Consider the following 26,940-nt stretch of genomic DNA (forward strand, 5'->3'; position numbering starts at 1 on the left):
CTGATTATGGGATGCATTCAATTGTAATCTGATGCATGTTCAAATGGAATTAAACCATTACCATTTCTCCATCTTCCTCTCCTTCATGTTCTCTACAGGTGAGCGGCAAGGTGCTATAAGAGCTGGAAGTCAGCAGGCTGGAAAGTGTGTGTGTGTGTGTGTGTGTGTGTGTGTGTGCCGGGGAGTGGATTATCCAGGTTTGCGGAACTCGCCGGCAGTCAAGCAGAAAGTTTTAATGAGAAGTCACTGTTTACCGGGGACACAGACACACACTGTAAGTGGTGAATAATGGAGGTTGGAAGGTTCCTTCTACAAACGAGTGTGTCGTGGGTGTCCTCATTATGGAGGACAAGCTGGACACACGCTCGGAAAGATGTTGTATATTGAAAGGTGATGCTGACTCTGAAGTAAAGTCGAAGTCGCGGTGAGTTTGTTAGACTGTATTTCTCCCACGCCGCCCTCCCCTTTATGGTTGTCCTCCCGCCAGCAGTCATCGTGATGTCATCATTGTGATGTCATCATTGTGATGTCATCATCGTGATGTCATCATCGTCCTACAGCGAAGTAGCAAAACATCGCCCCAATATTAGTGACACGTGGCGGCTGTCTAAGCTTCTTCCGACAGTCGTATTTGTCGTATTTCCAACATGGGGCACATTCACCGGAGCCCCAAAGCCAGGAGTCGCTGGTGAATCCTGTCCCGATTCTAGTGATGCTCCCTTCGGCCTTTTTGTTCATTCATTCATTCATTTTCTATAGCGCTTATCCTCAGTTGCAGTGGGGTGCTGGAGCCTATCCCAGCTGTCTTCGGAGCGAGAGGCGGGGTACACCCTGGACTGGTGGCCAGCCAATCACAGGGCACATATAAACTACCGCTCAAATATTTGGGGATCACTTGCAAATTTCTTTGTTTTGCAAAGAACTACTCCCCTCAGAGAGCAGCATAAACTGGGTCTAACAAGGATACAAAAACGCTACAAGAAGACATATCTGAGAGTGTTTTCCAAAGAAAAACACATTTTCATGCATTTCCCAAACATTTTTTTTCCATTTCCCAAACAATGAAAATGAATGATATGATTTTCAAAGAAGGATGTACATTTTAGCATAGAGGCCTACTATCAACAACTGTCAGTCCTCTGCATCAATCTCCTGGTATGGCTGCTAATCCAAGTTCATCATTTTATAAGGCTAATAGATGATTAATAAACCCATTTAAAAATCTAAACTAAAACTAAAATCTCTTACCATGCTGTTAACTACTCCCTTCAGAGAGCGGCACAAACTGGGTCTAACAAGGACAAAAAAACGCTACACAACGCAACACAACTTCAGCATGATGGACTGAAAAAGCCATATCTCAGACTGGACAGAAAAATTCCCAAGTGATCCCAAACTTTTCAGCGGTAGTGTATAGACAAACAACCATTCACACTCACATTCATACCTATGGACAATTCGGAGTCGCTAATTAACCTAGCATGTTTTTTTTTTTGGAATGTGGGAGGAAACATGCTAACTCCATGCCTGATCATGAGGCTAAACAGCAATACGTTGTGTATTTTGTGTTGTTGCCTCATAAGTGGGCGCCATCATCTTCCCACTAATCAAGTGTCCTCTCGGTAATGAGAGTAAATAACGAGTATCGATACAACAACAAAGTGCGCACATAAAATATGGAAAAAAAATGAATGTATTCATGCGAACACCAAGAGAAGATGGAACGTCAGCAGTCGCCTACTTAAAAGTCCACTTGCTTCTCTTCGCTTCTGCTACACACACATACACACACTAGTGTGACAAGATGGATGGCTGCAGTTCCACACACACACACACGTGCACGTGCACGTGCACACGTGTTGGTGTGCGGTGGTCTTGTGTCCAGAGACTAGGATGGTGATTAGTGTTGGGATTCTGGGACTCTGGCCTCAGTTTTCATTAACAGCCATAAACACACTTGGTGCCGCACCATCGAGACCTCATGTGCATGTGTGTGTGTGTGTGTGTGTGTGTGTGCATGTGTGTGTGCACACGTGTGCGTGTGCATCTGGTCGAGCTTTGTCGCTGCTTTGAAGACAAACCAGCCAAAGAGAGAAAGAGAAAGATGTTGTTTATCATGGCAGTAATTAAGCCCGCTGTTCAACTTTAATTAAAATATAACAGCAGCACTAAGTAGCAACACACACACACACACACACACACACACACACATACACAACGTATTAGGCTCACTATTTGCCAAAAACTGATAAAGAAAGAGAACAGAATGTGACGGAAACCTGGCCTGCCCTGGAAAATCACACACACATTAGATGACGATGCAGGAAAAAAGGCCTTCATGCTGAATTAAAAATAAAACTTAAATTATATTGGGAAAGCAGGAAGTGAACAAATGTAACAGTTACTGATTGTAAAAATTAAAATTAAAATAAATTTGAAAAAAAAACTAAACTTATATTCGGAAAGCAGGAAGTGGAAAAAATGTAACAGTTACTGATTGTAAAAAAAAAATTTAAAACAAAACTTAAATTATATTGGGAAAGCAGGAAGTGAACAAATGTAACAGTTACTGATTGTAAAAATTAAAATTAAAATAAATTTGAAAAAAAAACTAAACTTATATTTGGAAAACAGGAAGTGGAAAAAATGTAACAGTTACTGATTGTAAAAAAAAAAATTAAAAACAAAACTTAAATTATACTGGGAAAGCAGGAAGTGAACAAATGTAACAGTTACTGATTGTAAAAATTAAAATTAAAAAGAAAATTTAAAAAAAATAATTAAAAACAAAACTTAAATTATATTGGGAAAGCAGGAAGTGAACAAATGTAACAGTTACTGATTGTAAAAAATAAAATTAAAATTAATTATTAGGAAAGCAGGAAGTGGAAAAAATGTCACAGTTACTGATTGTGAAAATTTAAATTAAAATTAATTATTAGGAAAGCAGGAAGTGAACAAATGCAACAGGTACTGATTGTAAAAAAATAAATTAAAAAGAAAATTTAAAAAATAATTAAAAACAAAACTTAAATTATATTAGTATTAGTTAGTATTACACTCTTCCTGCATTTTCTTTGGAAGATTTTTCATTTAACTGCAGTATTTCCACATAAAATGACTACTGCAATTATTTAAGGTTTTTTGGGGGTAAAAATTGCAGTTTTTTCTCATAGAAGAATTTTTTTTTCTCGTAAAGCTGTGACATTCTTCTTGTTAAACTGCAATTTATTTATCGTAAATTTACAATGTTTTCTTTTTTGGTTTAAGTGCATGATTTGAATGCAAAATCTGTACTTTTTCGTATCAAATGTGTAAGAAAAAAAAGTTTAAAATGTTTTCCTGTAATATTTCTGAAAGTTTTTTGGGGGTAAAAATTGCAGATTTTGCTCATAGAAGATTTTTTTTTTATTATTTATCATAAATTTACAACATTTTATTTTTTGGTTTAAGTTCATGATTTGAATGCAAAATGTTTACTTTTTCTAACAAATGTGTAAGAAAAAAAGTTTTTAATTTTTTCCTGTAATATTCCTGAAGGTTTTTTGGGGGGTAAAAATTGCAGTATTTGCTCATAGAAATTTTTTTTCTGATAAAGCTGCAACAATTTCTTTATCGTGAATTTACAACGTTTTCGTTTTGGTTTAAGTTCATGATTTGAATGCAAAATTTGTACTTTTTCGTATCAAATGTATAAGAAAAAAAGTTTTTTCATTTTTTCCTGTAATATTCCTGAAGGTTTTTTTGGGGTAAAAATTGCAGTTTTTGCTCATAGAAGAATTTTTTTTTTCTCGTAAAGCTGCAACAATTTATTTATCGTGAATTTACAATGTTTTGGTTTTGGTTTAAATACATGATTTGAATGCAATTTTTTTTACTTTTTCCTAACAAATTCCAACATATTCTCGAAAAAAAATCTGTCACGACGGCTGGCGAGTGAAAGGTCACGTGACGACAGCGTGCTGGACAAGCTCAGCGCTGCTTTATTGTGTTAAAAAGGTGCGAGTACAAAGAAATACATTCACAGGAAGAGGAGCAGCGGGCCGCTCGGCTCACACGCCGGCGACATCCCATAATGAGAACAACACACACACACACACACACATACACACATACACACACACACGGCAGCAGAAACAGCGTTACACACTACGTACAGTCGTCCCGTCGCCGCTCAACTCGGGAGTCCTTTGATTGACAGCTGAGCGGAGGGCGGGACTCGGGATAGATATATAGCTAGATAGATCCTACGCATTCTACGTTACATAGTAACACCTTCCTGTTTATGAACACGTGTCAGAGAGGTAATAAGCGTTAATTAACAGTTTGTGAACATGTCACTGGATTTTGTTCGCCAAGTTAACAACAAAAGAATGATTTTAGAAGAAGAAAGTACGTCAAAAAAACGCTTATTACGTCACAAACCGATGTTACCAGCGTCCGTTAGCTCGGCACGGACGCTGCACATCGCTACTTGCTAGCGACGTTAGCCTGTTAGCCAACCGAAAAGGAAGAGTGGATATTTGTTACACGAAAAGCGTCGATAAACGCCAGAGACCTCAAAACGCCACGACAACATCAGCCGAACTACTTCCTGAAAGCGTCCAACAACTTCAAAATGCTAACAATGAAGGCTAAAAGGTCACACATTCAATCTGTTTTCGGTCTTTACTCGACATTTTACCAAAACGCCATCGAATCAGAGTCACATTTGAGGTCAAAAAAATGTCTTCCGTTCCGCCATGCGGACAAATGTTCTTCTTTAAAGCCGCAAAAAGCCAGAAAAAGACCGACAAGTCCTTAAGTGTTGTAAAAGAAACATTTAGGAATTGTTGTCATGTGACAGTCATGTGACTTCCCCCAAAAATTGTCTTTTTAACAATTGGAATGCTTTCACTTTAGAGTTTCAAATATAACAATTCAGCTCTTCTTACTATTTTGGCAATAAATTCAAAGAAAAACAGGCTAGCAAAACTAGCTAGCTTTTAGCCTAAACCCACAAGAAGCCACGGAATGTCCCCAAAATGGCAGCATCTTTTCCAAAAGCTTAATTTTTGCCATAAAATCTAGTTTTAAACCTAAGTAATAAATACATTGCTAATAATTCAACTCTTCTTAATATTTTGTCAATGAATTCAAAGAAAAACAGGCTAGCAAAACTAGCTAGCTTTTAGCCCAAACCCACAAAAAGTCTTTTCCAAACACTTATTTTTCGCCATAAAATCTAATTTTAAACCTATGTAACAAATACATTGCTTTAATTGGGTGTCAAATATAACAATTCAGCTCTTCTTACTATTTTGGCAATGAATTCAAAGAAAACAGGCTAGCAAAACTAGCTAGCTTTTAGCCTAAACCCACAAGAAGCTACGGTGTGTCCCCAAAATGGCAGTATCTTTTCAAAAAAGCTTATTTTTTGCCATAAAATCTCATTTTATGTGCTTTAATAGGGTGTCAAATATTACAATTTGGGTCTTATTATTATTTTGGCAATGAATTCAAAGAAAACAGACTAGCGAAACTAGCTAGCTTTTAGCCTTAACTCATAAGAAGCCATGGTGTGTCTCCAAAATGGCAGTATCTTTTCCAAAAGCTTAGTTTTTGCCATAAAATCTAATTTTAAAACACGTGTCAAATATAATAATTCAGCTCTTCTTACTATTTTGTCAATGAATTCAAAGAAAACAGTCTAGCAAAACTAGCTAGCTTTTAGCCTAAACTCACAAGAAGTCATGGTGTGTCCCCAAAATGGCAGTATCTTTTCCAAAAGCTTATTTTATGCCATAAAATCTCATTTTATGTGCTTTAATAGGGTGTCAAATATTACAATTTGGGTCTTCTTACTATTTTGGCAATGAATTCAAAGAAAACAGGCTAGCGAAACTAGCTAGCTTAAACCTACAAGTTTAAGCTCAATTAGTTTTTTTTGCCATAAATTCTCATTTTAAACCTAATTAACAAATACATTGTTTTAATAGGGTGTCAAATATTACATTTAAACTCTTCTAACAATATTACTTGAATTCATTCAAAGAAAACACGCTATAGAAACTAGCTAGCATTTAGCCTTACACGTGTCAGGTAAGCTAGTTCATTTCCAAAAGCTTATTCTATGCCATAAAAGCTATTTTAAGTCTATTTTTAACAATAGAAATACCTTAATAGGGTGACAGATCATAAATCCTATAAGTATATGAATTCATTGAATTAAATAATGACAATGTTTATCACAGTTTTTTTTAAATAATCATGATTAATCACCATGTTTAACAATGTGCAAAATAAGTCAATATATTTGTATGTATTGAAAGCTCCCAATGAAAATATGTTGCCAATAAAACAAATCAATAAAAGATATATGTATGTATGAAAATATACACTACCGCTCCAAAGTTTGAAAATCATCTAATTCATTTTCATTGTTTATGAAATGGATAAAAATGTTTTTGAAATGGAAAAAAAATGTTTGTGAAATGTATGAAAATGTGTTTTTCTTTGGAAAACACTCCCAGATATGTCTTCTTGCAGAGTCGTGCAGCGTTTTTCTGTCCTTGTTAGACCCAGTTTGTGCTGCTCTCTGAAGGGAGTAGTTAACAGCACTCTTTTTTTAATGGAATGATTTATGGAATTTTATATGGAATGATGTTATATTTTCTTAATCGATTCTACCATTTTTTCTATAAAGCGCTTTGTATAACGTCAAAAAATATGTGCCTTGCTTTGGCTGTTTTTTATCGATTATGTATTTCCTGGCATTTCCCAGCATGTCTTATTTTCTGATCCACGCATAATGATGAGTTTGGAGTGTCAGTGAATGCACCTCGAGGCAGTGTCCTGACAATGAAAGCGTTATCCTGAGGATGGATGATGTTTGCGAGTTGGAGGTACGTACTATACGGTTGTAGAACGGTACTGTTGTCGATGTTGTTGACGTCGACTTAAGCGGTCACTAAGAAGAGACGTTTATGCAACATCTAAAACATCTTAAATATCACCCGGTTTTTATGCACTCCATCGTTTTATCTTAAAAACAACACGATTTGTGGCTTCTTGTGGGTTTAAAAGACTTCAGCATCAGCTTTGACTTCTTCAGACCGCCAGTCTTGGAACCGTCTCCCGTATATGAAAGCTCCTCATGTGACCGTGAAGTAGGAAAAAAAAAAAAAAAAAATGCCATGATAATCCAGCGTGTCCACGGGAACCTTCCTTTTCCATCCATCCATGGAGAAGAAGCAAACTTTCACGTCCTTCTTCTTATTCTCAACATGTTCTCCGTGTTCCAAGAAAGAAAAAAAAAACATCACAAAAAAAAAAAAAAAAAAAAAAAAAAAACGTTGACGACTTCATTTTTGTTTCAAAAATTTCAAAGTGAGAAAGAAGAAGAAAAAGAAGAAGCTTTGATGCTCTTTGTGTCTTTAGTTTTTGTCTTAAGGCAGGCGTTTAAGTCCGGCCACCCGGCTCTCCGGCTGACTGCTGGACGACGCTGCACCTACAAGAGGATAGACACGCACGTCTTACACCTCAGGTACGCAACGCACAAAGAACATTCCATGCAGAAAAAAAACTTCATCATGTTGAAAAAAAAAAAAAAAAAAAAAAAAGCCAAAAAAGTGGAGCATCAATTCAAAACTGCTGAGAGAAAAAAAAAAAGCAAAAAGAAGCTGCCTTTAAAAAAAAAAAAAAAAAAAAGTGCAATCAAACTAAATGAATCCTTACTGCAGATAAAAGGTACATTAATAATCATTTATTACACCGGGATACGCTGAAGTCATCCTCGCATGAATCATAATTCATCTAATGGATATCGCACTTTATGGGACACTTAAAAGCGCTCTACAAAAGAAATATAACCAAACAGTAAATAGTGTCAGAAAGAGCAGAAAAAGAAAATATGCTGTGTGTGTTATTATTTTGTCAGCAAAGCACAACACATAAACACATAAACACACTACAACAAATTAAAATGAACCTGAAATACACTAAAAAAACACCTAAATGCACTAAATCTTACAAAAAATACACTAAAATGCACCTAAAAAGGCAACTATAACGCACTAAAATGCAACCCAAAATGAAAAATATGCTAAAATGCAACTAAAATACATATAAATGTACCTAAAACACACCTAAATGCACAAAATTGCACCCGAATCCCGCCAAAATATATACTAAAACCTAAAAATTTTGCAAAAATTTTGCAATAATGCAAAATACATACAAAAACGCAACAGAAATACACTAAAATGTACCTAAAATACATGCAAAAAACAAACTAAGTGCACCTAACATGCGTCTGAAACGCACTTATCTAAAATGCATTTCAGGACACACTAAAATGTGCCGAATAACACAGCTAAAATTCATCTAAAAGTTCACATGAACAAACAAAAGACACTAAAATGCACCTTAAAACACACTAAAATGCATTTAAAAAGGCAACTATAACGCACTAAAATGCAACCCAAAATGAAAGATATACTAAAATGCACATCAAAAGGTAACTATACTGCACTAAAATGCAACCAAAAATGCAAAAAAATATATTAAAACGCAGCAAAAATACACTAAAATGTGCCAAATAACACAACTAAAATGCTCCTTAAAATTCACCCATAATGCACCTAAAACCTATTAAAAGGCACCTAATATCGACCACAGCACGCTAAAAAGACAGCATGACTTCATCAAAATGCATCTACAAAAATTCAAACAAACAACAGACACTAAAATGCAACTTAAAACACACTAAAATGCACCTTAAAACACACCCATAATGCATCTAAAACCTATTAAAATGCACCTAAAACCTATTAAAATGCACCTAAAACCTATTAAAATGCACCTAAAACCTATTAAAATGTACCTAAAACCTATTAAAATGCACCTAAAATCGACCACAGCATGCTAAAAAGACAGCATGACTTCCTCAAAGTGCATCTAAAAATTCACACAAACAAAACACACTAAAATACACCTTAAAACACACTAAAATACACCTTAAAACACACTAAAATGCACCTTAAAAGACACCCATAATGTACCTAAAACCTATTAAAATGCACCTAAAATCGACCACAGCATGCTAAAAAGACAGCATGACTTCCTCAAAATGCATCTACAAAAATTCAAACAAACAAAAGACACTAAAATGCAACTTAAAACACACTAAAATGCACCTTAAAACACACTAAAATGCACCTTAAAAGACACCCATAATGCACCTATAACCTATTAAAATGCACCTAAAACCTATTAAAATGCACCTAAAACCTATTAAAATGCACCTAAAACCTATTAAAATGCACCTAAAATCGACCACAGCATGCTAAAAAGACAGCATGACTTCCTCAAAATGCATCTAAAAATTCACACAAACAAAAGACACTAAAATGCAACTTAAAACACACTAAAATGCACCTTAAAAGACAGCCATAATGCACCTATAACCTATTAAAATGCACCTAAAACCTATTAAAATGCACCTAAAACCTATTAAAATGCACCTAAAACCTATTAAAATGCACCTAAAATCGACCACAGCATGCTAAAAAGACAGCATGACTTCCTCAAAATGCATCTAAAAATTCACACAAACAAAAGACACTAAAATGCAACTTAAAACACACTAAAATGCACCTTAAAACACACCCATAATGCACCTAAAACCTATTAAAATGCACCTAAAATCGACCACAGCATGCTAAAAAGACAGCATGACTTCCTCAAAATGCATCTACAAAAATTCAAACAAACAAAAGACACTAAAATGCAACTTAAAACACACTAAAATGCACCTTAAAACACACTAAAATGCACCTTAAAAGACACCCATAATGCACCTATAACCTATTAAAATGCACCTAAAACCTATTAAAATGCACCTAAAATCAACCACAGCATGCTAAAAAGACAGCATGACTTCCTCAAAGTGCATCTAAAAATTCACACAAACAAAACGCACTAAAATGCAACTTAAAACACACTAAAACGCACCTTAAAAGACACCCATAATGCACCTAAAACCTATTAAAATGCACCTAAAACCTATTAAAATGCACCTAAAATCAACCACAGCATGCTAAAAAGACAGCATGACTTCCTCAAAGTGCATCTAAAAATTCACACAAACAAAACGCACTAAAATGCACCTTAAAACACACTAAAATGCACCTTAAAACACACTAAAATGCACCTTAAAAGACACCCATAATGCACCTATAACCTATTAAAATGCACCTAAAACCTATTAAAATGCACCTAAAATCAACCACAGCATGCTAAAAAGACAGCATGACTTCCTCAAAGTGCATCTAAAAATTCACACAAACAAAACGCACTAAAATGCACCTTAAAACACACTAAAATGCACCTTAAAACACACTAAAACGCACCTTAAAACACACCCATAATGCACCTAAAGCACGACTTCCTCGTATCAATTACCTGCATGAAGGTGTCATCATTAGCTCATCATTCGCTTAGCATGTTAGCCGCTGCTTTTATGGCACCTGAACTTCCCGGAGACATCCATCACAACCAGCAAAAAGTCAAAAAAAAATATGAAAAAAGTAAAAACAACAAATACGATCCATGAACGTTTTCTTTCAATGTTTGTTTCAATGTTTCTGTCAGATGTTTGTGGCGACATGACAGTAATATTTTATTACTAATAATATCATATTCATAATCTCCATCTCGCCGGCTGTGACTTTTGTGGGGTGGGGGGGGATTTTTATTGCTGTCATTTCCTGTTTTTCAATGCTCGTGGCGGCATCGGGTGTAAAAAGCAACGCGTCCATCACAGACCTAGCGTGACCTGCTCGTGGTTCTTGGACCGAGTGAGTGGTCATGTTGTCGTCCATGTTTTTTTTTTCTTCCCTCCTCCTCCTCCTCCTCATCCTCCCCCCCGAATCCCACCCGTGGCGAGAGCATCTGCTCCTTATTGAGCACGTTGTCCCCGTTTAACGGCACCTCCCTCTGGCCACTTTGGTAGACATCCTCAGCACCTCCTCCTCCTCCGCCTCCTCCTCCTCCTCCTCCACATGTCATGGAGTGGGAAGTGGGTCACATGGGCGCCGAATGAAAGGCGGCTAGCTTGCAGGCATCTTCCCACGTGCCATTTGAGCGCAACATTTAAAGGTGAGGCGGAGAGGAAGAGGTACGACTCGGAGATGATGGTGATGATGATGATGATGGTGATGATGATGATGGCGCCGGTTGGCAAGGAGCAAACGCGAACGTTTGGGAAATACGCTCGGGAAAAAACAAAAGAGCAAACAAAAATAAAAGTACTTGAATAGTTTCGGAGGTGAAATGGCGGATTTTGGAGAGTTAACAAGGATGCTTGTGCTGCAAAAGAATAAAAAAACTGCAAACTACGGGATGTCCCTGAAGTCAGCAGACACACATCATTTTGTAAAATTACACCTCTTAAATGTTTCCATAATATACAATCTTCAAAATACACTACTTAACATTATTAGAGCCCTCTAGATACTGTATGAAATAATAATAATCATCATCATCATAATAATCATAATAATCATAATAATCATAATTGTGTAATAAAAATAATAATAAAAATCTAAACTAAAATCTCTTACCATGCTGTTAACCTTCAGAGAGCAGCCCAAACTGGGTCTAACAAGGACAGAAAAACAACGCATATTTAAGACAAATGTCTTTGTTTTCCAAAGAAAAAAAATTTTTCATGCATTTTGCGAACAATTTCTTTCATTTCACAAACATTTTTATCCATTTCACAAACAATGAAGGCCATCTAAAAATCTAAAGTAACCGTTAACTACTCCCTTCAGAGAGCAGCACAAACTGGGTCTAACAAGGACAGAAAAACGCTGCACAACTCTGCAAGAAGACATATCTGAGAGTGTTTTCCAAAGAAAAAAAATTTTCATGCATTTCACAAACATTTTTTTCCATTTCCCAAAATTTTTTATCCATTTCCCAAACAATGAAAATGAATGAGATGATTTTTAAAGAAGGATGTACATTTTTGCATAGAGGCCTACTATCAACAACTGTCAGTCCTCTGCATCAATCTCCTGGTATGGCTGCTAATCCAACTTCATCATTTTATAAGGCTAATAGATGATTAGAAAAGCCATCTAAAAATCTAAACTAAAACTAAAATCTCTTACCATGCTGTTAACTACTCCCTTCAGAGAGCAGCACAAATTTGGTCTAACAAGGACACAAAAACGCCGCACAAATATCTGAGAGTGTGTAGTTTAAGACAAAGACGCCTCACAGGTCGTCACCTGGCAGCTGTATAACTGTATAACGGAAATCGAACCAAGTGTGATTGATGTACGAAATGTGTCTTATTTGCCGTCTTTCCTCATTAGGACACATTTTGTCTGGAGTCACTTCCTGTGAAACGGGGTAAACATTTGCACTATGCTAATCAGCGTGTTATGTACAAAGCTAGCTCGAAAAGCAAACAAGCGCTCCCTTCAGTGACTCCTGCCAGTTTCACCACGGCTGGACGGTGGATGAGTGGTGCACGCTGTAGGCGTGTAGAAGCGCTGATTGCCGCTCTCGTGTTTTTTTTTTTTTTTTTTTTTTCCATCTGCATGGAAATGAGAGTTCAACGGCCGTATACGTGACTAATTACACATCCGGCAGGAAACACCTTCAACTTTTCTCCACCGTAAAGTCGTCCTTGCTGTGGAGTGGCCCTCCAATCAGAGGACGGGCCTCAAACCGCAGCATCATTTGTAGCCTTTAAAGAAGACAAAAAGGCCGAGAGGAGAGCGGCGAAGACGAGCGGCTTCAAGGGCAATCATGAAAGTGTGGCTAAATGCAAACGTTCACCAGAGGAGGAACAAGGTCCAACCGTGACCAACCGAGCCACGAGTGTGCAGCTCATTAAATGACCCCCAGGCTGCGGAGGACAGCGGCGACTTCATTAAACTCAACGCCGACCGCAGAGTCGCTGAACCATAGGAAACCACGCAGAACTGAAACGTTCACGTTTTTATTGCAAGAGCGCGCACGCAAGCTCATGTGTGTCCTCTTAAGTCGCCTGCAAAGTACTTTACATCAGAGTACTAGCACTACTCCTGTTACCACCGATCAAGTTTTATTTTTATTTGTTTTTATTTTAAATTTTTAATTAAAAAATGTAAATTTTAAATTTAATTTCTAAATTTTTTTATTATTATTTCTGCGTCAGCATTTATTTCAATTTTTAATTTTTTTAAATTTTTGAAATTTGTTTAATTTTTAAAAATTTTTTAAATTTAAAAAAAAATTTTTTTTTAATTTTTATTATTTTTTTCTGCTCCAGCATTTATTTCAACCTCCCACGGATTTGTTCAGAGAAATTTCATGAAATATTTTAAATTTAAAATTAAAACCTAATTATGCATTTTTGACCTTGTGTGACTTATACTCCAGTGCGACTTATGTATGTTTTTTCTACCTAATTATGCATTTTTGGCCTTGTGTGACTTATACTCCATTGCGACTTATGTATGTTTTTTTTCTACCTAAATATGCATTTTTGTCCTTGTGCGACTTATACTCCATTGCGACTTATGTATGTTTTTTTTCTACCTAAATATGCATTTTTGGTCTTGTGCGACTTATACTCCAGTGCGACTTATGTATATTTTTTTTCTACCTAATTATGCATTTTTGTCCTTGTGCGACTTATACTCCATTGCGACTTATGTATGTTTTTTTCTACCTAAATATGCATTTTTGGTCTTGTGTGACTTATACTCCAGTGCGACTTATGTATATTTTTTTCTACCTAATTATGCATTTTTGGCCTTGTGCAACTTATACTCCAGTGCGACTTATGTATGTTTTTTCGACCTAATTATGCAATTTTGACCTTGTGCAACTTATACTCCAGTGCGACTTATGTATGTTTTTTTTTCTACCTAAATATGCATTTTTGGTCTTGTGCGACTTATACTCCAGTGCGACTTATGTATGTTTTTTCGACCTAATTATGCAATTTTGGCCTTGTGCGACTTATACTCCATTGCGACTTATGTATGTTTTTTTTCTACCTAATTATACATTTTTGACCTTGTGCGACTTATACTCCAGTGCGACTTATGTATGTTTTTTCGACCTAATTATGCAATTTTGACCTTGTGCGACTTATACTCCAGTGCAACTTATGTATGTTTTTTTTCTACCTAAAAATGCATTTTTGGTCTTGTGCGACTTATACTCCAGTGCGACTTATGTATGTTTTTTCGACCTAATTATGCAATTTTGACCTTGTGCGACTTATACTCCAGGGCGACTTATGTATGTTTTTTTCTACCTAATTATGCATTTTTGACCTTGTGTGACTTATACTCCAGTGCAACTTATGTATGTTTTTTTCTACCTTTTTTCTACTTTTTCTACCTAATTATTTAATTCAATGTTTTAAAGGCTTGTTGATAGCAGAGGGAAAATATTCCATTCCTAACATTTGTATTTTAGCGTAGTTCTCAGCATGAACACACTTATGCACTCAAAAGTGTGCTAAGTGCACCAATCAAGACACGTCATTCATGACAAATTCTTGTCTGAGGGGAGCAATCGGTTAAGAAGAAAATAAATCAAAGACGCTCGTTGCAGACAGTATGAAGCGAGCTCGGTGGGTCGGTGGATTTTTGGAATTCGAGACAGGATTGATGCGAGCCGAGCAGAGGCCGGCGAGCCGCGCGTCAGCCTCCATCCGCCGCGCTCACAAAAGACGAAGAAACACAAAGGTGGCAAGGTCTCTGTGGCATTTTCACGCCGCTGAATGTTGTCTGGCTCGGTGAAAAGCAAAATTCAAAGCTAAGTCAAATGACGGCGAACCGCCGCTCGCCGTGATAATCTAACCCTGCCGAGTCCACTGCTCTTTTCACTGCCGCAGACTTCCTTTTCACGCGGCACAATTGCATGGCACGCCGCTTCTGTCCGATTCTTAAGTGGACACTCTTCCTGCAAAGCAGTCTGGGAAGACCGGAACGCTGCTTCACATGTTTCCTTACCGTCACTAAGACATGCATGTGCAAAGTTAATTTTTAATTTTTTTTAATTTTTATTATTATTTTTTCTGCTCCAGCATTTATTTCAACCTCCCATGTATTTTTTTCAGAGAAATTTTAAATTTTAAATTTTAAATTTTAAATTTTAAATTTTAAATTTTAAATTTTAAATTTTAAATTTTAAATTTTTAATTTTATTTTTTCTGCTCCAGCCTTTATTTCAACCTCCCACTGATTTTTTTTTAAATTATGCATTTTTGGTCTTGTGCGACTTATGTATACTCCAGTGCAACTTATGTATGTATGTATTTTTCATAGGTTGGCTGTTCCTGTGACTTATACTCCAGAGCGACTTATGTATGTTTTTTCTACCTAATTATGCATTTTTGGCCTTGTGTATCTTATACTCCAGTGCGACTTATGTATGTTTTTTTCTACCTAATTATGCATTTTTGGCCTTGTGGGACTTATACTCCAGTGCGACTTATGTATGTTTTTTTTTCTACCTAATTATGCATATTTGGCCTTGTGCGACTTATGTATGTTTTTTTTTTCTACCTAATTATGCATTTTTGACCTTGTGCGTCTTATACTCCGGTGCGACTTATGTATGTTTTTTTCTACCTCCGGAGTGACTTATAGTCCAGAAAAAAGTATCACATACCTGCATATGTGTTAATAACACATACATAAGCAAAAACCATTTATTTTTGGACTGTTATTGCAGCGGCGTGCTCCGGCGAGCAGCTAGCATTAGCTAAGGCAAGCTAACAACGTCAGCTTTTACCAGCTCGTTCTTTGCGTCGATGTTGCTTTTAATGTCGTCTGTTAAAAAGATTTACAGCAAAGAGGCTGAGGACAGCGTTTACAAATGTGACAGCTCAGAGAGCGGGTGGTGGTGGTGGTGGTGGTGGGGGGGGGGTATGGGGGGGGGGTGGGCGGTGCTGCGTCGACTGACAGCGAGACTCCATTTTGTAGAATGAAATCAGTTAAATGGCTGCGTGAGAGCGGAGGGCCAAGATCCACTTCCTCCCCGACACAAAGGACGCTTTTAGCTTCTTTTTTTTGGGCTTTATTGTTGAAGGTCTGACCTGTGGCTCATTCTTCCTGTCTCAAGTGTTTCTACATCCTCCAGCTGTCCTCTCAATGGATGCTTTTTCAAAGCCTTTGCTCACTTTTTACCTCTCCTTGAAGCCTGGCACCTTGACTGCGCATATAGTCGCTCTGCTCTTCTCGCATCATAACCTGATAGGATGAAAACCACTTACGCCGCTTATGTCACCTGATAGGATGCACTGGTGGCGCTTATCATCACCTGATAGGATGAAAACCACTTATGGCGCTTATGTCACCTGATAGGATGCACTGGTGGCACTTATCACCTGATAGGATGCACTGGTGGCACTTATCACCTGATAGGATGCACTGGTGGCACTTATCATCACCTGATAGGACGCACTGATGACATTGAACAGCTGATAGGATGAACTCATGGTTCTTATATAACCTGATAGGATGCACCGGTGGTACTTATCCATCACCTGATAGGATGAAAAACACTTACGGTGCTTATATCACCTGATAGGATGAAAACCACTTATGGCGCTTATGTCACCTGATAGGATGCACCGGTGGCACTTATCACCCGATAGGATGAAAAACACTTACGGTGCTTGTATCACCTGATAGGATGAAAACCACTTATGACACTTATGTCACCTGATAGGATACACTGGTGACACTCATCACCTGATAGGATGAAAACCACATATGGCACTTATATCACCTCGTAGGATGCACTGGTGGCACTTATCACCTGGTAGGATGCACCGGTGGCACTTATCATCACCTGATAGGATGAAAACCACTTGTGGCACTTATATCACTTGGTAGGATGCACTGGTGGCACTTATGACCACCTGATAGGATGCACCGGTGGCACTTATCACCTGATAAGATGAAAACCACTTATGGCACTTATATCACCTGATAGGATGCACTGGTGGCACTTATATGACCTGATAGGATGCACCGGTGGCACTTATCATCACCTGATAGGATGCACCGGTGGCACTTATCATCACTTGTGGAACTGATATCACTTGGTAGGATGCACTGGTGGCACTTATCACCACCTGATAGGATGCACCGGTGGCACTTATATGACCTGAGAGGATGCACCGGTGGCACTTATCATCACCTGATAGGATGAAAACCACTTTGGCACTGATATCACTTGGTAGGATACACTGGTGGCACTTATCACCACCTGATAGGATGCACCGGTGGCACTTATCATCACTTGTGGAACTGATATCACTTGGTAGGATGCACTGGTGGCACTTATCACCACCTGATAGGATGCACCGGTGGCACTTATATGACCTGAGAGGATGCACTGGTGGCACTTATCATCACCTGATAGGATGAAAACCACTTGTGGCACTTATATCACTTGGTAGGATGCACTGGTGGCACTTATCACCACCTGATAGGATGCACTGGTGGCACTTATATGACCTGAGAGGATGCACTGGTGGCACTTATCATCACCTGATAGGATGAAAACCACTTTGGCACTGATATCACTTGGTAGGATGCACTGGTGGCACTTATCACCACCTGATAGGATGCACCGGTGGCACTTATCATCACTTGTGGAACTGATATCACTTGGTAGGATGCACTGGTGGCACTTATCACCACCTGATAGGATGCACCGGTGGCACTTATATGACCTGAGAGGATGCACCGGTGGCACTTATCATCACCTGATAGGATGAAAACCACTTTGGCACTGATATCACTTGGTAGGATGCACTGGTGGCACTTATCACCACCTGATAGGATGCACCGGTGGCACTTATCACTTGATAGGACGAAAACCACTTTGGCACTGATATCACTTGGTAGGATGCACTGGTGGCACTTATATGACCTGATAGGATGCACTGGTGGCACTTATCACTTGATAGGACGAAAACCACTTATGGCACTTATATCACTTGGTAGGATGCACTGGTGGCACCTGATAGCATAAACTCATGGTGCGTAAAACCACCTTATAGGATGCACCGGTGGCACTTATATATTAGAGTGAGGGCTCTAACAACGCGGTTAGCATTAGCATCCACTCGGCGACACGGCTAAGCAGCGCTCCACATCCGAGCATGTGGCCACGCCCCTCCCATCCAATCAATGTCCACTTCAGGCTAATAAAGAAAACAGAATGAAAGGCCAAAAAAGATGAAAGTTATGGAAGGAAGCCAAGCTGAACTCCACTTCCTCGTCTGCGGAGGAAGAAGATGAGTCACAGTCCAAAAGAAAGTGTGAAACGTGTCGTGGGCGGGACTACAGAGACGACACCCCAGAGACACGCGGCGATGGCGGACATGCGGCGCGTCTCCATCAAAGCAAACACTGGGAACTGTGATGTCCTTTAATGAGGCAGAGATGGACTTAAACGCCACACTGTGTCCAAACAAACAGCGGTCGGTCGAGTGGGCCGCAATGAGCTCCTCCACCGCCGCCGCCGCCGCCGCCGCCGCCTGTTTGACATGTCAGCGAGTGGACGCCATCGTGACCGCACACGGTGAAGCTTCAAGACCCTTCATCGTGATGGGACGCCATTGACACTTGCCTCCTCAACTGAGTAACAAAATAAAAAGGTAATGACCCTGATGTCCATGAACGCATCTGAGGAGACTTTCCGCTTGTTGAGGCGAGGATTCCTGGTGGCGGAAAACGACATGGACACACCCAACGGGAACATCTGATTGGCCTTCATGACGACAAATCAACTCATTATTATACTACTAATAATAATATTATAATATAATAATTATTATTATTATACTACTAATAATAATATTATAATATAATAATTATTATTATGATTATTATACTACTAATAATATTATAATATAATAATAATAGCCTAAAATAACTACAAAATATAAACATATATAAAAATTACAATTATTTATATTTTGAATTTTTTGTAGTTATTGTAGGCTATTATTATTATTATTATTCTATTATTATTACTACTACTACTACTAATAATAATAATAATATATTATCAAAATATCCTAAAATAACTACAAAATATAAACATATATAAAAATTATTATTATTTATATTTTTAAGTAATTATCATATTTTGTAGTGATTTTAGGCTATTATTATTATTATTATATACTAATAATAATAATAATATTATAAAAATATCCTAAAATGACTACAAAATATAAAAATATAAAAATTATTATTATTTATATTTTGAAGTAATTATTATATTTTGTAGTTATTTTAGGCTATACTATTATTATTATTATTATTATTATTATTATTATTATTATTAAGATTAAGTATAATAATAATAATAATAATAATAATAATAATAATAATAATAATAATAATAATAATAATAATAATAATAATAATAATAATAATAATCAACAAACGACAAAATCAACTCATTATTATACTACTAATAATAAAATTATAATATAATAATAATAATAATTATTATTATACTACTAATAATATCAGAAAATAAAAATAAAAATAAAAATAAAAATAAAAATAAAAATAAAAATAAAAATATTTCTAGATGTTTCCCATGTTGAAATAGCTTATTGAAATAGATATGTGAGCAACTAGAGCGTCCTGCCCCAACAGAAGGTCATTAGCTCCACTGAGGATGCGAGGTGGGATCATACGTCCGCGTACAGGTTGGAGCTTCTAGAACGTTCCACAAAGCAGCATCTCTCCGAGCAGCAAAAAAAAGAAAACGGGAGGGGAGGACATCTGGGAGGACATCTGGACCCGCGTCTCCCTCCAGAGACGCTGGTGTGATGATGAAGATGATGCACTGTGTAGTGCTAACGGGCTTAACGAGCGCCATAGCAGATCGGCCAATTAATGGCGCGCACACAAAGAGGAAGAGGAGGAGGAGGACGGAGGAAAGAAGGTTGTTGCGTTCTGACTTTGTGGTCCTGCGGGAGGAGAATGCTTGTTGTGCTGCAGGGGAGGTGACCCCCCCCGAGTCCATCAGGGACACGCTCAATGTGTGTCACATGGTGAGTATGTTCCGCCCGCGGGCTGCGTCCTTGTACCCCGCCGTGACCTCTGACCCGTGGCCCTGAGTGACGCTGCAGCCTGCCAGCATGATGACGGATGTCTCTGCTGCTAAGCGACAATGACACTACAGGATGGGTGTGGAGCACATGTTCTTCATGTTCTTCATGTTCTTCATGTTCTTCATGTTCTTCATGTTCTTCATGTTCTTCATGTTCTTCACGTTCTTCATGTTCTTCATGTTCTTCATGTTCTTCATGTTCTTCATGCATGAGGTTCAGGAAACCTGGCCTGCGTTCATACTGATCTTTATTTATTATTTCCAGTCATTCTTCCAAAAAAATAAAAAATAAAAAATAAAAAAAAATGAAAAATGAAAAATGAAAAATGAAAAATGAAAAGTGAAAAATTAAAAATAAAAAGAGAGATAGAGATACCCATACATACACTACCACTCAAAAGTTTGGGATCACTTACAAATTTCTTAGTTTTCCAAAAAAAAAAAAAATTCATGCATTTCCCGATTTTTTTTTTCCATTTCACAAAATTCTTTATCCATTTCTCAAACAATGAAAATGAATGAGATGATTTTCAAAGAAGGATGTACATCTAAACTAAAATCTCTTCCCATGCTGTTAACTACTCCCTTCAGAGAGCAGCACAAACTGGGTCTAACAAGGACAGAAAAACGCCGCACAACTCTGCAAGAAGACATATATCTAAGAGTGTTTTCCAAAGAAAAACACATTTTCATGCATTTCACAAAATTTTTTTTCCATTTTACAAACAATAAAAATGAATGAGATGATTTTCAAAGAAGGATGTACATTTTAGCATAGAGGCCTACTATCAACAACTGTCAGTCATCTGCATCAATCTCCTGCTATGGCTGCTAATCCAAGTTCATCATTTTATAAGGCTAATAGATTATTAATAAACCCATTTAAAAATCTAAACTAAAATTAAAATATCTTACCGTGCTGTTAACTACTCCATTCAGAGAGCAGCACAAACTGGGTCTAACAAGGACAGAAAAACGCCGCACAAATATCTGAGAGTGTGTAGTTTAAGACAAAGACACCTCACAGGTCGTCACCTGCGTTAAATAGTAGCCGTCAAACACTAGTGTCAGTATATATACAGTATATAATAATCATTATTATATAATTAATTAGCCTATTATTATTACTATCATTATTATTCTCCTTCTGATTATTACTACTACTAGTAGTAGTAGTAGTAGTAGGCTAATATTAGTTTTGCCTTATTATATAAAATTGGTCAGAGATTTTTTTTGTAAAAAAAATCTATAAAAAAATTTAAAAAAATATTTAAAAAAAAAAAAAAAAAATTTAATTTAAAAAATATTTTTAAAAAATCTATAAAAAATCTAAAATTATTTATGATTTAGGAGCTGAAGTCCCCCTAAAATAGGCCTAATGATTTCACTGGTGTAAGTGTCGGTGCTCGCTTGGGCACGGATCAGTGCGCTCACACTGGCAAATGTAGCAGCCTTTAGGTGTGAAGTGGATCCAGGCATGGTACGATTGGACCCACATGTCCATGAGCCAATGCAATGCATGCTGGGTAGTTGCTTCACATAGTATGACTGTGTCGGAGGACAGGTGGCACATGTTTATGACGCTGCAAATCATATATATATATATATTTGTATATATATAAAGTATATAATCCGTGTGTGTGATTTTTAGGGTCAGCAGCCACAGCCTGAACAGATGGTTTGGTTTTGATCTCGGGCGAGTCCAACTCCTCCTGCTGGCAGACAAGCTGCGAGGAGCAAAACAAACCAAAAAAAAAAAAAAAAAAAAGTCTGCGCTTCAAAACCTGTTAAACTTCCCTCCTTTGGTCCTCCCTCGCCTGCTCCTAATCATCGGGTCCAACTGCGCCCTTTGACCTCCTCACTACATTCCTCGCCAATGAGAGTCCATCTGAGCAGCTTGGCGGCAGGGGAACCATTACCTGAGCTTGTTTTAAGTTCCACCTCGTCTACAGTCTGCGTTTGCTGCTTTTATTGATCCGACATCTAATTGGACTAAATACACACACTTGAACGCCACACACACACACACACACACACACACACACACATATACCTGCCTCAGCACCCCCGCGACCCACGCTAATGAAAGACATGTGGTGCAGGCTTAATGCTATTGTCTATCAAATCAGCTTAGGGATCAGAAGGGGGGGGGGGTGTAGTGCAGCAGAAGGGATCTGGCGTTTTTTTGTTGAGGGTGGACGAGCAGATCATCTGCTGCAGATGACAGGATAATCCAATCACATGCCAGCGGATCACAGGGACTCCATTCATTGACGACCTACCTGGATCTCTTTGATATCAGGGGGCTGGGGGGGTTGCATCTGTGTCCATACACAGAAAAATGAAAGTTTTTTTTTTTTTTTTTTGGGGGGGGGGTCACACAAGACCAAAAATGCATAATTAGGTAGAAAAAAACATAAATAAGTCGCACTGGACTATAAGTCGCACAAGGCCAAAAATGCATAATTAGGTAGAAAAAAACATACATAAGTCGCACTGGACTATAAGTCGCACAAGGCCAAAAATGCATAATCAGGTAGAAAAAACATACATAAGTTGCACAAGGCCAAAAATGCATAATCAGGTAGAAAAAAACATAAATAAGTCGCACTGGACTATAAGTCGCACAAGGCCAAAAATGCATAATTAGGTAGAAAAAAACATACATAAGTCGCACTGGACTATAAGTCGCACAAGGCCAAAAATGCATAATTAGGTAGAAAAAAACATACATAAGTCGCACTGGAGTATAAGTCGCACAAGGCCAAAAATGCATAATTAGGTAGAAAAAAAACATAAATAAGTCACACTGGACTATATGGCGCACAAGACCAAAAATGCATAATTAGGTAGAAAAAACATACATAAGTCGCACAAGGCCAAAAATGCATAATTAGGTAGAAAAAACATACATAAGTCGCACAAGGCCAAAAATGCATAATTAGGTAGAAAAAAAACATACATAAGTCGCACTGGAGTATAAGTCGCACAAGGCCAAAAATGCATAATTAGGTAGAAAAAACATACATAAGTCGCACAAGGCCAAAAATGCATAATTAGGTAGAAAAAACATACATAAGTCGCACAAGACCAAAAATGCATAATTACGTAGAAAAAACATACATAAGTCGCACAAGGCCAAAAATGCATAATCAGGTAGAAAAAACATACATAAGTCGCACAAGACCAAAAATGCATAATTAGGTAGAAAAAACATACATAAGTCGCACAAGGCCAAAAATGCATAATTAGGTAGAAAAAACATACATAAGTCGCACAAGGCCAAAAATGCATAATCAGGTAGAAAAAAACGTAAATAAGTCGCACAAGGCCAAAAATGCATAATTAGGTAGAAAAAACATACATAAGTCGCACAAGGCCAAAAATGCATAATTAGGTAGAAAAAACATACATAAGTCGCACAAGGCCAAAAATGCATAATTAGGTAGAAAAAAACGTAAATAAGTCGCACAAGGCCAAAAATGCATAATTAGGTAGAAAAAACATACATAAGTCGCACAAGACCAAAAATGCATATTTAGGTAGAAAAAACATACATAAGTCGCACAAGGCCAAAAATGCATAATTAGGTAGAAAAAACATACATAAGTCACACAAGGCCAAAAATGCATATAAGGAGCTTATACCTTATTTGCAAGCCATCCATTCCATTCTCCTTTGGCCGGAACCGAACATCTACACTTCAAATAAATCATTCCACCAAACCTCCTCGCCTAGCAAACTAGGCTAGGCTAACTAAACTAGGAACTACTTTGTGCGGCGGACTCATCTTTATGAAGCGCTCAACAGTGGACTCTCACAGCGTGAGGTCGGTCCAGAGAGGAAGAACACACAACAACGCTCGGCAAAGACCCGCCAGCTCTGAAGTGAGAGCAGAAATCGATACGACGCCAACGTTCCACAATCCAATAAGCAGCCGCCTGAAAGAGGAGGAGGAGGAGGTGGAGGTGGAGGAGGAGGAAAGGGCTGAGGAAGAGGAGGCACTGGCTCTGAATAGAGGAGGGCGAGGAGAGATCATTAATCTTTAGTCTCTCCTTTATTCCGCTTTGATGAGTCGGCACATGTTGTGTGAGCTTTTATTGGATGACCTGGGAGGAATTCTGAGTTAGATGGGAAAAGCGTGATAGTGGGAATAAAAAATATGCTCATGTTCACGTCAACTGTAAATCGTTTTTTTTATTTTTTTTTTTAATGTCTTTTCTTCTTTTGTTGCCGCAACGACGCTGAAAGCACACTGGAGTGGGGTTTGGACACTTCCTACGGCTAACAGCCACATGCTAACGTTCCTCGAGTCAATATTTTGTGTAAAATATTTCCAATTTACAAAACAGGACTGCATAGTGGATGAGTGGTTAGCATGCAGGCCTCACAGCTTGAAAACCCAGGTTCAATTCCACCCTCGGCCATCTTTGTGTGGAATTTGCATGTTCCTTCCGTGCATGCGTGGGTTTTCTTTCTCCGGGTATTCCGGTTTCCTTCCACGTTCCCAAACCATGCTAGGTTAGTTAGCGTCTCCAAATTGTCCATAGGTATGAATGTGAGTGTGAATGGTTGTTTGTCTATATGTGCCCTGTGATTGGCTGGCCAACGCCTCTCGCTAGAAGACAGCTGGGATAGGCTCCAGCAAATGTTAATAAGTCATAAATAAGTTTGTTCATATTTTAATATTTTAAATACTTTAAAATACTTTAAAATACTTTAAAATACTTTAAAATACTTTAAAATATTTTTAAATATTTTTTTAAATATTTTTAAATATCTTCTAATATTGTTAATATTTCTAATATATTTAAAAAAAATAATGGGATAGGCTCCAGCGAATGTTAATAAGTCATAAATAAGTTTGTTCATATTTTAATATTTTAAATACTTTAAAATACTTTAAAATACTTTAAAATACTTTAAAATACTTTAAAATATTTTTAAATATTTTTAAATATCTTCTAATATTGTTAATATTTCTAATACATCAAAAAATAATATTTTAATATTTTTAACTATTTTTAATATTTTTAACTATTTTAACTGTAATTAATAATTTTACAGATGTTTTCATCAAAAAATATTTATATATGTTCTGTTTATAATAATATACATGCAATATTTTAAAATTAATAACTTTAAAAATGTGTATTTTGTTATGTAAATAAATGTATTTTTAATAATATATGCATGAATAAATTAATGAATATTCAAAGTAAAAAATGTATATGCACTATATATTAACTTTTGAAGACATATATAATTGGTGGTTTTAATCATTGTATTATTATTATATTATATATTATTAATTAGCCTGTTATTATTACTATCATTATTTTTCTTCTTCTGATTATGGCTTGCTTGTTAATAAAAAATAAATTAAAAATAAAATAAAAAAAATTATACAAATAAATAAAAAAAATAGGCAAAATAATAAAAAAATATTAAAAAAAATAATTAAAAAAAAATATTTAAGAGGGCTTAAAAACATTTTAGGGGGGCTGAATCCCCCCTAAAATAGTCCTAATGACGCCACTGTTCGTATCTAAAAACGGGCGTCACGCCAGAAAAGCAAGCGTTTGAAGACGTAAAGATGAAATTAATTTCACGCAACTGATAAAAGGAAGACTAAACATGTTGTTGTGATGACTTCCTGCTGCGCCGGAGGCCCTTTGGGGGGGGGGGAACCTTATTAACTCGAGGAGGATCATTGCGCTAATACCTGGCAAATAAGTGGATTAGCAGAGGGTCACTGTGGATTAGCCACCGCTTTTTGTTCAATCCTGAAGTCTCCCCTCCCCAAAACCCCCGTAATCTGCTCCAAATCCTGTAAAGCGAAGGCTGGCGGCCAAACGGGGGGGGCCAGGCCGCCATACTGCTGTCGACGAAGAAGGAGGGGAGGGGGTCGCGGCACTTGCCTCCGCCGCCATCCGGATCTTTCTTCGCTTACCTCCGCCGCCGCCGTCGCTTCACCTCCCCATCCTTCCCTGCTTTTGTCTGCGCTCCTCTCGCCCACATGTAACACGCGCATCAAAGCTTGCGTTGCCGTGACAACCGCCCTGAGCCAACCCCCCCCCACGTCTTTACTTCCATTCAAGCCGCTTCTCCTAATTGGCTGGATGGGCCGCCGGGTTAGCGAGGTCACCTGGCAAAATGAATACGGAGGCGCTGAACAAACGCCGTTTGGCTCGGGCGACCGGGGGCGCCGCCCCGTACGGATAATTGGCGGGTGAGTACATAAACGACACGGCTCGTTTTCACGGAATTCCAAAAAAAACGAAAAAGTGGTTTGGATCTCCTTTGGATAAGCAACAGGTGCTACCAACGCCACAATGTCGTCCCGTGTTTTTATTACAATACATTTGTTCACTTCCTGTATTCTATGTGTGTTATTTGTTTCACTTCCTGCCTCCGAAAGCGGACATATTAGCTACGTAGCGGAATGAGAGGTAATGATGACTGAGTAGCACGACTACACGACCTCCTTGCTCCGCCCCATTAGCCATTAGCGCTAATGTTTGCTAATCCTGAGCGGCTGGCTGGGCAGCTTCCTGTTGAGCGACAGCTCAGGAAATGCTCCAGTTTTTGTTTTTTTTTGCCTTGAGCAGAAACAATATTGGTTTAAAAGAGCAGGTCCACTCGCTAAGCTGCTCATTAATTACTGAGAGCATTAATCTGCCCGCTTTAATTGGCGTGCTAACGTGAAGCAGCAGCATGTGACCGACCGCCGCCGCCGCCGCCGCGCACCTTTAAGCCCGAGCTAATCCATTAGCATCGTCACTCCTGGCG

At 37.8% G+C, this 26,940-nt stretch overlaps 1 protein-coding gene and 1 long non-coding RNA gene across 3 annotated transcripts in view; both read right to left on the reverse strand.

The window, feature by feature from the left end:
• The window catches only part of LOC131105642 (protocadherin-1-like), a 123,026-nt gene that overhangs the window by 25,711 nt on the left and 70,375 nt on the right, over positions 1–26,940 (reverse strand). Inside the window, exon 5 of one of the 2 annotated variants that reach the window (XM_058054023.2) lies at positions 7,326–7,489. The exons of the other annotated variant lie outside the window; for it this stretch is intronic. Within the exon in view, the coding sequence (XP_057910006.2) occupies positions 7,428–7,489 (62 nt within the window). The 3' untranslated portion in view covers positions 7,326–7,427. Of the gene's footprint in view, positions 1–7,325; positions 7,490–26,940 lie in introns of those variants that run through there. 2 annotated transcript variants of the gene reach the window in all.
• On the reverse strand, positions 13,272–17,170 carry LOC144894913 (uncharacterized). Its single transcript, XR_013625460.1, has 5 exons — positions 16,755–17,170; positions 16,651–16,687; positions 15,512–16,620; positions 13,712–15,443; positions 13,272–13,511 (listed from the first exon to the last, which is right to left on the reverse strand). It is a non-coding gene; the product is annotated as an uncharacterized LOC144894913 (long non-coding RNA).

Source organism: Doryrhamphus excisus, linkage group LG23, assembly GCF_037039965.1.
Source record: "Doryrhamphus excisus strain RoL-2023G ecotype Guam linkage group LG23, RoL_Dexc_Guam_v1.1, whole genome shotgun sequence".
In the NCBI taxonomy this organism is placed as follows: Eukaryota; Metazoa; Chordata; class Actinopteri; order Syngnathiformes; family Syngnathidae; genus Doryrhamphus; species Doryrhamphus excisus.